The sequence below is a fragment of the Mercenaria mercenaria genome, chromosome 10 (genome assembly GCF_021730395.1).
Source record: "Mercenaria mercenaria strain notata chromosome 10, MADL_Memer_1, whole genome shotgun sequence".
Classification (NCBI taxonomy): Eukaryota; Metazoa; Mollusca; class Bivalvia; order Venerida; family Veneridae; genus Mercenaria; species Mercenaria mercenaria.
Window position 1 is genome coordinate 32,799,958 of NC_069370.1, and position 11,384 is coordinate 32,811,341.

General features: G+C 34.1%; 1 protein-coding gene across 5 annotated transcripts in view; it reads left to right on the forward strand.

Annotated features, from left to right (window-relative positions):
- Positions 1-10,641, forward strand: part of LOC123559480 (diacylglycerol kinase beta-like) — a 150,362-nt gene extending 139,721 nt beyond the window's left edge. For all 5 annotated transcript variants that reach the window (XM_053552631.1, XM_053552632.1, XM_053552635.1 and 2 more), the window contains 4 exons: positions 2,269-2,389; positions 3,070-3,130; positions 3,542-3,633; positions 4,318-10,641. In XM_053552631.1, the coding sequence (XP_053408606.1) occupies positions 2,269-2,389; positions 3,070-3,130; positions 3,542-3,631 (272 nt within the window). In that variant the 3' untranslated portion in view covers positions 3,632-3,633; positions 4,318-10,641. The remainder of the gene's footprint in view (positions 1-2,268; positions 2,390-3,069; positions 3,131-3,541; positions 3,634-4,317) is intronic.
- The last annotated feature ends 743 nt before the right edge of the window (positions 10,642-11,384 follow it).

Genomic DNA, 11,384 nt, shown 5'->3' on the forward strand with positions numbered 1-11,384 from the left:
AATCTTCAAAAATCTTTCCAAAATAAACAGAAGGCCTAGATCTTAGATATTTGACTTGTAGCATTGCCTAGTAGACTCTACAAAATTTTTTCAAATTTGACCCCGTCACCCATGGGGTTACTTGATTGTATATAGAAAATCTTCAAAATTTCCAAAAATAAACCAGAAGGCCTAGACTTAGATATTTGACATGTAGCATTGCCTAGTGGACCTCTACAAAATTGGTTCAAATCTTGACCCCCCAGGGTAAATTGACCCAGCCCCAGGGGTTACTTGATTGTACATAGGAAAATCTTCATAAATTTGCTAAAAATAAACCAGAAGGCCTAGATCTTAGATATTTGATATGTAACATTTCCTAGTAGGCTTCTACAATCTTTGTTCAAATCATGATCCCACGGGGTAAAATTGGCCCCGCCCCAGGGGTTACTTGATTGTACTCGAAATCTTCAAATTCTAAATAAACCAGAAGGCTAGACTTAGATCTTGACATGTAAGATTGCCTAGTGGACTCTACAAAATTGGTTCAAATCATGACCCCAGGGTCAAATTGACCGCCCCAGGGTTACTTGTTGTACATAGGAAATCTTCAAATTTGCGAAAATAAACCAGAAGGCCTTCATGTACAGGTTTAGATCACTTATAAGGTATATAGATATCTTAGATATTTGATATGTAACATTTCCTAGTAGACTTCTACAAACTTTGTTCAAATCATGACCCCCGGGGTAAAATTGGCCCCACCCCAGGGGTTACTTGATTGTACATCAGCAAATCTTCCAAAAAATTTCTAAAAATCATCAGTTTGACATTAGAAACATGTAGCTCATATTACTCTGGTGAGCAATCCAGGGTCATTATGACCCTCTTGTTTTTCATTTTTAATTTTCCATCAATATTTATAATCAACATGTGAAATTTTGTTTCCTCTCCCATTCCCCCACACCCTTAAAAAATTAATATATATACATATATATATTTCCATTCCTTTTTTTTTCTTTTTTTTTTAAATGTTCAAACCTTCAACATGTTAAGTTGTGACTGCACAAGCCTTGCCCACAGTCATGTTCAAGATATCTTACCAGTGTTCTCATAAGGACATCTGTTTTTTTAAGTTCAAATGTACATGTTAAACAACAACACCTGGTGCCAAACCACTCAAAGACAATATTCCATTCCAATTAAACTTCAAGCTCATATTTCAATTAACTGCATTTAATTTTAAAAGCTAAGCTTATTACAGTAAGCATATCCCATTCAAAATAAATTCTTTAGTCAGGATCAAAGTATCATGCATTTATTATGTACTCTTTAATTAAACATTTGTTTTCTGTTAAATTGATTTTGACTAATGAAATTATTTGCTTCTTATTAACATCCTTAACTTTTTGCCGGATATATTTTTTTGCCATTCCTCACCACAAACCCTTTCGGCGGGGGATACCAATTCATCGAATTTGCTTGTTTCATATAAAATTCACTGATTTGATAACATTTTCTGGACATTGTCTAGTTTATCAGATTTTCAGAGACTCGTATTTCTATGAAGTAATAAATTGCTGCTATAGAAAAGAAGAAAGGTAGTTAACTTTTTTATAGGAAAAGTGCAGTTCATATAATTCAACTAGAGGAATTTACTCCTTTTTCACTTCTTTGAATGTCTCTTTTTGAGACATAAAATTCTTTTGCTGCCATTTTTACGTAGCATGTGACAGAATAATGCAGATTTCGATGGAATGCTACATGTATATACTGAAATGCAGTGGAGTAAAAGAAAACATGATGCCAGGAGAAGGGGCACCTGGAAAGGAAGAAGTATTAGGACTATTTAAATTTGGACAACTTCTGACTGCTTGACTTCTAGACCAGTGTAGGCTTACATTTAATATGGTAGTGATCAGAATTTATAAGTCATCAGGGAGTGAGGCAGCTGGAAAAAATTTTAGGAGAATGAAAATAGTGATTTGGACATTTACTTCGAAATGGAATTTTTTACATTTGACATTTTGATCCACATTAAAGTTTACAGTGTTGATATATCTAAGTTATCTTTCCTTTGTCACCATTTAACTGTTGTATATGTTTGTATGTCCTTCACTAAGTGAAAAATACACATGAAGTACTTAAAGGTTTGTTTTGCATATGTCTTGAAAAATATTTCATCTAGAGTCATGAAACCATGTACAGTGACAGGATTGGGAGGCACCTGTGTCCTGTGGACACACATCTAGTTTAACAAAATTCGATATAAGATTGTTTTGTTTGCAGATGTTGGTGATAAGCAGATTGAAGTTGTTGGTTTAGAGAACTCTATGCATGCAGCACAGGTGTATGCCGGGCTTCGAGCTTCGGGAAAACGTCTTGCTCAGTGCTCCTCGGTTGTCATCAGGTATGTTCATGTAAAGTGTATGCTTTTTAAACCCTTAGAGCATGCTTTTTAAACCCTTAGAGCATGCTATATTTCTAAAATGGACTGGTCCATCATTCAATTTGGGCTATACCACTTACTATTCAAAGGGGTGTTCACTGAAAATTTACTGGCAGAATAGCAAACAGTGCAGACAATGATCGGCCTGCACAGATGTGCAGGCTGATCATGGTCTGCACTGGTCACAAAGGTGGAATCACCTGCTGCTAGCAGGCTAAAGGTTAATATCCCCTATGGCTGTTTCTGATCTTTTATTGTAAGTTTTAACAAACTAATGCATTACAAGCTAACATTTTGCTTTGTATTGCTCATTATAAAACAGTTCACACAGTATTTCGTTTCTGAATCAGTGATCAGTTTCCCTGCTATAGTTGTTTTGTTGGTTATGTCCAAGATGTTTGACTTCCATTTCGTATTCATGTGAGAAGTTTTCAGTTTTTACTGCCACTTACTAATCATTACTGTCAAATCGTTTGAATCTTGAAAATTAATGTACAGTTTCGAAAAACAATGTTTTAGTCAATATATCTTAACTGGCAGCAGTGTTATTATCGTTGTTAGTTTATTGTTCTCTCACACTATTTCCAGTGTGGTCATGTCACCAGTTTGCAATAAAAAAAAATTGTGATAATTGATTACAGAACTCGGAAGAGATTTCCAATGCAGATAGATGGTGAGCCGTGGATGCAGCCACCTTGTACTGTAAGTTGTCATCAGACTATTGTATGTAGGCATAGAAACAAGGCATCTATTCTATGTAGACATTATCAAATGAAAGACATCTGTTCTTTGTAGACATTATCAAACAAAAGATATCTGTTCTATGTAGACATTATGAGGAACAAGATATCTATTCTATGTAGACATTATCAAAAAAAGATACCTAATTTATGTAGACATTATGAGAAACAAAATATCTGGTCTATGAAGACGATATCTCTTTTATTTAGACATTATCTGAAACAAGATATCTTTTCTGTGTAGAATTATGAGACATGAGATATTTATTCTTTGTCGACATTATCAGAAACAAGATATCTTTTCAATATAGACATTATCAGACACAAGAGATCAAAGTTCAAGCCCCTATGCATCTTACTTTGTATATTTCAGATCTCGGTGACACACAAGAATCAAGTCCCTATGATGATTGGCCCTCCTTCCAGAAAGAAATCCTCTATATTTAAACTTTTCAAGATTTAATGGTAAGCTTATTTGCATCCCCTGTTTTCTTTTCAGAAATTTACGTTTTGCAGAAATTAGACAGGTCTGATTTTGCTTTTAGATATGTTGTTATTTGTTAAGGAAATGCAGATATATGTAAGAGAACCATTCAATGTAGATAGTTACCTTTCTGAGGCTTGAGTTAATTCCTAGGTGACACTTTTGACTCTATCTCGTAGTCTTCCTCAGGACTGTGTCTCTCTGTGATGTCACATGATGAGTGTGGTAACGTGACATGACCTTGGCGGGAGGTCAGAGCCTATACTCTCATTCGGATTGGGGACCTCCTTCATGATTTCAATCACTTCTTTGATCTGTCCTCTCATGGTGTTATCTTCATGAGTGACAATCCAGATGTTATCCCATGATATTGATTGTCCGGTATCTTTACAATGCTTGCCCACTGATGTGAATGACTTCTTTTTGCACTTGCATTTCCTATACCCATATCCCTAAATTCATGAGGAAGACTCAAAGATGGAGTCAAAAATCTCGGCTAAAAATAAAGTCACGTCTTAAATTGAATGAGGATGACTGAAGCAGGAATCAACCTTCATTCTAAGAGAACCATGTTTTAATATATTTAAACTTGAAGAGGTTGCAAACAAACTGGTCTGTTTACTTGTTTTGAAGGATTCTAATGTTTTTCTTTTGTGTAATTTCAGACTGTATCTCCTTGACCTGCAGTTGCTCATCTGTTCTCATTACAGACTACAAACATACTCACATCTATAAATACCAGCCAATCAACTTCAGGGAAAACTTTCACTTCATGTCACATGGTTTCTAGTGACCAATCAATATGCTTTATAAAACTTTGTTGTTTTCTTTTTTTGAGATCTTGTGTACTTTTTTATATTGATGTACATTTTCTTTTGTAAAATGGTTTTATCATTAATACACATTTAGTATAAAATGTTAGTACTGTACAATGTATATGTAGGAAATGTGTACTCGTACAAAAAATGTATATGTCAATGACATTCATTAGGTAGTAGCTTTGATGTAAGCTATTTTATAGAGTGGGTGTATGTTACTATGTAAAATGCAATATATTGAATATTTTCTTTTGTCGTTTGTTATTTATTTGTTAACAGCATACAATTTTAAATAATATTGAGTTGTTTTTTTATATATTTGTTGATACTTTTAAAGTTGTGAATTGTTACATGGTGTGTTTCTAGATAATGAAATGCATATACATTTTAAGCAGACGTGACTGTTCAAATAAAGTGCTGCTATTTATAGACATTGCTAGCAATATATACAGTCTGTATTGATTAGGTTTTACACAAGTTCCTGTAGGAAACACATGAAAACAAATCTTAACAATTTTCATAAAAGGATTTGAATGGCTTTTTTTTCTTATATTTTCTCCCAGTTTTAATATTTAAGTTCTATACCGTGACATATTTCCCCTACATTTTGAATTTCATCCTCGAATTTCAGCGGATACTTTATATGAGCCGTGCCATGGGAAAACCAACATAGTGGGTATGCGACCAGCATGGATCCAGACCAGCCTGTGCATCCGCGCAGTCTGGTCAGGATCCATGCTGTTCGCTAATAGTTTCTCCAATTCCAATAGGCTTTAAAAGCGAACAGCATTAAGCCTGACCAGACTGCGCGGATGCGCAGGCTGGTCTGGATCCATGCTGGTCGCATACCCACTATGTTGGTTTTCTCATGGCACGGCTCATTATATAAACAACTACAGGCATCGTAGACTAACCCGTGTAATGCTGCACAGCTCCACGTTGGGCGCTAAATGTCACAGGGTGAGAAAAATGTTCAGTCAGTCTGGGGCTCGAACCCGGGACCCCTCGCTTACAGGGCGAGTGCTCTACCAACTGAGCTAACCGGACTGCCTACACACTTTCATCCCTATTTTAATATTTAAGGTCTATACGGTGACATTAGCTCTACTGGTAGAAGTTTACAGATTTTGGGTAAAAACAGATGTTCTTGATTTTAGATTATTTAATTTTTTATGAATTTTGTGGGGGTAAGTACTAAAGAACTAATTTTATATAGGTCGTAAACTTAGTTGCTTTACTATTTACATGCCAGCACAGTATGTCCAAAAAAATAGTACCTCTGTCCTGTAGAAAGTTACTAAATATAAGTGGCCAAAGTGTGTAATATGTATTTGTATAGGTCTGAATAATACTGCTGAGAAATCCTTTGCATGTGAGTAATAAAAAGGGAGATAATTAAAAAGTTTCAAACAAATGACACACTCTCTTTGATAAAGACCAATATAATAGCACTAAATGAAACATTATCATAGATGAAAAACTGGCTTATATTGTACTGGCTGGCTTTTTACACTTGACAGTTTTTTGGCAGTATTTTACTTTTTAGGATGTCTGCTAGACAACTGGGAAGCATATTAATGTTAGAACTTTTGGAGGTCACTTTCGCATACATACTTAAAGCCAAAATCCCCTGATAGGGCCCGTTACAAAAGAACTAACTCAGTGTTACAAGATAACCACTTGCCAAAAGCTACGAACTGAAAGCTTAAATTCCCTAATAAGGCCACTTGCAAGAGAACCCCTTGCACATGGGTACTGAAAGCAAACATCCTCTGATTAGGCCCCTCACAAGCGAATACAGACGGCAGAAATGCCTAGACATAATGATAACCCAGCGCCATGGTAAATACATTAAATATAAATTTTTAATTAAATTTTATTCCAATTTTGACAAGATTTTGAATATATTTATAGTGTTCCTAGGTGGTCACAGGTCTTAACTTTGGTCAGAAAAGTTAAATCGGTGAAATAAATTGTCAACCTCGTCCGTGTGTCTAGTTAATTTTGCCAACCGGTATTGACATGAGCAGTGTTTACAGAGGCTGCGGTTACTGTTGGCAATATTTACTTCAAATGTTGAAGAATATAGAAATGTTTAATTGATAATTTTTCAGATAATGCTTATATGATTTACTGGTCACAACCACACCTACCAACTGACTATGTTATCAAAAAAAGAAATACATACACAAGATTTCATTTAACAAAAATGCCAAAAATTGTTGCAGTCAAAATATATTTAATAAAAAAAGTGTATTTTTCATGCATACTGTTATTAACCACATCTTGCTAAACCATTTTATTAAGAGATTATTTTGTCATTTGAAACTGTAGGCAACTAAATAGAATGTGGCTCATACTTAATTCAGAATATAACAGCAGTGTGGGTAAGAAAATGGCAGCTTAGATTAGAAATAGACAAATTGTTTGTTAGTTAATCATATGGATAAAAATTATATGGACTAGTTACAGCCATTTCCGTACAAGGTTATTTGATGGACAAAAATATATGAACCATGTGAAGAGTTGTAATAAAATTTCGATTTCACTTCATGAACCATTGTTCATGGTCCAGCCATTATTGAAGGTTCACAGATGTCACAATCAGCACATCAGTAATAACTGCCTTGCAGTATCAGATTTAAGGATTGTTGCAAGATGGCAGTAACTATAGGCTTGTTCTGAAAGTGATATACCAGTAATATATAAGTTGAAGTAGTAACAATCACTGAATCTCCTACTTTTGAATACTTTTCATGTTTCAATGTTCGTAGTGCTTTTATATAATTGACTTCTTAATCCAGTAATTTTTGTTTATAAAACTTGTACATTAATTTCATTGCACTAAATTGATACAAGAATTTGAAATAGTGAACATTACTTTTGTAGAAAAAAAATTGCTTTCTTTAACATAATTATAGTCGCTATGTTAATATTAAACAAACAACTCCATGCTTCTAGTTTCATTGCACATTTTGGCATGTCAGTGTTTTACTGAAATATAATAATAGATTTTGTTCAAGTTATCTCCTTGTTTTTCAGTATGTTTTTTCTACAATTATGTGGAATCAGCTTCTTTTTGGACATTTCCTGTTTTTGATCAAAAAGATAGTTTTGTAAAGACTTCATTCTGTATATTACTCTGTTTAAAGGTATACACTTCTTTGTGTTAAAGAAAATCGAAAAAATGTTAAGGACATTTTTACTTTTTGGTAGAAACATTGTGATGTCTTGATGCTGATTTTGTGTTGAACAAGTAAAATTTGGTAAAAACCTGAGTTGTTGATCTTTCTGAAGGAAATAGTCCTGCTTTTTTTTTTTGGCAAAGTTTGTGCAGGTTCTTAAAGACAATTAAAAACATAATTTTTTCTGTACTGGTACTGATGATAAACCCGGACAGATGATAAAGTCGACCACCTTGGAAATATCCGATTGCAATCGGTTATTTATAAAATTGAACACACAATCTAATAGTTTCCACTTACAACACCAACTGGTGTAAACAAAAACAAAATTGGTAAATATTCTGTATAGATAAATGACTTACATAAATTTGTATAAAAAATATTTATCCAAAATTACTGGGGAAGAGGGTGTTTTTTTGCGCATGCTCACTGTCAAAGCATGAAGGCCTGACATTTGTTAACTTTTCATAATACTTGATCAGGAATGACTGTTGCAGCTTTTTGTGGAAGGTTTCAATATAATTATACCAAGAAAATTTTGTAAATGACAAAGTGTTCGAATTTATCATCAGTCAACGTTCATACAGTCCCCTTTTTACATACCCCTTTCAGGCACTCACTTCGTGTGAGTTTGCTTACTAAATATAAATTTGAATTATGTAAAGTTTTCAGCAAAGGTTAAGCTTTATTTTGATACCGGCCATTGATTTCAATTTGCAGAAATAAAAAAGTTACAGGTAAAAAACCTCATTTTCTGTTCGGGTTTATCATCAGTACCAGTATTTAATTGTAATAGTCTCTTTAAAGTTTAATATTTTTAATGCAAGGTTTCTTTTTAATAGTACACTTGTTGCATTACTTTATCATCTTTCAAACAGTGTTAAAAGTTTTTTTTTGTTTTTTTTTTCTTTTGTACTATGAGCAGTTCAGTTTAATGTACAGAATTATTATGTTGACTGTCCATTGTCAACATAAACTTGAGAAATATTAAAAGTTGATGTTTTTATAAATTTGAAGCAGCCCTGCATGCTGTATTAAATTTTTACTCTGCACAGTTTGTTCTCAATGAACATTTTATATAACTATTTTATAGTTCTGGCAGCTATTGTATGACATTACTTGCGGCCATGTTTCAGAGTTAACCCGTGGTCGTGATTTTGGATGTTTTGTTTTTCTTTTTTTTGAAATGTACATCTTTCTTAAAATAGTTCATTTACAAATTTTTTATCTTGTGTACTTGAAGCAATTTTTGCGTTACCAGATTCTGCATGAGATGGAAAGTTGCTAGAGCAGAACATTTGTTATGTATTTGGAAAAAAGTAGTTCTCTCATGAACCAAACAACTACAACATTTTAGCACTATTTTCATGTCACTCATCGGGTGTTACCTGATTGCAATTTCACTTATGGGTGCTGTAACCTTGCTACGAGTTAAGGTAACGATTTTAAAGCATACAAGGCAGCAGTGGGCTTTTCTTTCTGGTTAATTTATCGAGTGTAACGACCCAACCTCAACAAATATTTGTTATTGTGCCCCACTTAAGTTTTATTTATGACCAAATCTTCAGTTACTTCTTACCATTACTTGTATGGCAACATTTGTATATACTACTTCTTACTCCTAAATGTATGACTACATCTGCATAAACGTCTTATATCTTAATTGTGTGACTACATCTGCAAGTAGGATTTCTTAATCCATAAATGTATGACTACATATGCATTAGATATGACTTAATGTACATCTGTAGCCACAACAATTTAAGTGTATGACTACATCTGTATTTAACTACTTCTTACTCAACATCTTTAATTTGTGACTACATCTGCATAAGCTGCATAAGGATTTTTTATCCATAAATGTATGACCACATCTACATAAGGAATTTATATCGAGAAATGTGTGACTACATCTGCATAAGGAATTCTTACCCATACACATATGACTACATCTGCATTAACAACTTCTTACCCAATATCTGCATAAACAACATCTTATCTACAAATGTGTGACTTCATCTGCATATAGAACTTCTTACAATGTTATGACTACATCTGCATTGACTACTTACTCTACATCTGTTATCTTTAAATGCGCGACTACATCAGCATATAGAAATTCTAATCTATAAATGTAAGACTACATCTGCTGTTACCTTTCTTTAGTTGTAGCTGTTTAACACATCTTTTTTGTGCCACCTACGAGAATATGTAAGCTATAATTAAAATGCCAGTTTCTACCTGAAAATTTGTTGGATCATTTCCTGTTTGAGTTAATTAAACATCGCCTAGCCTCAGACCAGTTATGGTGAATTTGATATCCAACATTATGCTTGTAGTTTAACGTGCAGTTTATTTGTAGTAATAATTTGAACATTTTTACTCTATCAAGTGCTATCAGTTACTTCGCTGGTTGTGTAAAATTGATACATTTTATGCTTGCTCACAGCTAGTTTTTTGGTAGTAGTGTTTTACCTTTTTGTAATATTCAAACATGACCTTTTGACCGTATGGAGAAAAAATATTTGGCAGTGCCATGTGTTATAATGTTCATTTTTATTATATTTTGTTGTAAGCAGATTATATAATGGTATCAGATTAGATAGCTACATGGACAGTTTTCATTATTTCAAAATTGAGCTGCGCCGTGAGAAAATCAACATAGTGGCTTTGCGACCAGCATGGATCCAGACCAGCCTGCGCATTCGTGCAGTCTGGTCAGGATCCATGCTGTACGCTTTCAAAGCCTATTGCAATTAGAGAGACCATTAGCGCGTATGCGCAGGCTGGTCTGGATCCATGCTTGTCAGAAAGCCACTATGTTGGTTTTCTCATGGCACTGCTCAATTATAGAATACTTTCATGTAGGTTATATGTGCTTATATTTACAAGATAACTCTCAATATAAGACAAGTTTATTTCATCTTAACAAACTTTATGTATGTATATGTTGAAGATTGCTAAATAAATTAAAAAATATATGGCATTCTAGGTATTTCTTGTCATTTGTATATTCCTGTTGTTTTTTTTTACAGGGGACATATTATGTGATGGTGTTTTTGTCTGTCTGTATGTCCATAACTCTTTTTTCATGCCCCCACTTTGTCCGGATTCATTCAGTCGTGTAGGAGTTATGGCCCCTGACTTAGTTAAAAATTGGTCATTTTAATGTTATGTGGTGCGTAGCTCCAAAAATATTTGACCTAGAGTCACCAAAGTTTACAGGAATGTTGGTCAGCATGTGCAGTTGTGCATATGGGGTTTCGCGTCCGGATTCATTCAGTCGTGTAGGAGTTATGGCCCCTGACTTAGTTAAAAATTGGTCATTTTAATATAGTGTCGTGCATAGCTCCAAAAGTATTTGACCTAGAGTCACCAAAGTTTACAGGAATGTTGGTCAGCATGTGCAGTTGTGCACCTGGGGTTTCGTGTCCGGATTCATTCAGCATTGTACAGCAGCCAAGAACTTCATGCCTGTCTACATACTTCTCAGACCACAGCATAGTCGTTGATTTCAAGCAACATTAAAATGCGGTGATGGACAGGTATCTAAAAATCTCAAGAAAGCATATATGTTTATATGTACATTATATATGGTTATTTTTTTGCATTTTTTTAAATAGCAACATATTGTTTTCCCAAAGTTGATCTGTGTCCTTTGTCATGTAGTGGGGGCATCTGTGTCCCATGGACACATTTCTAGTTTGTCTTGAGCTTAACTGATTTTGT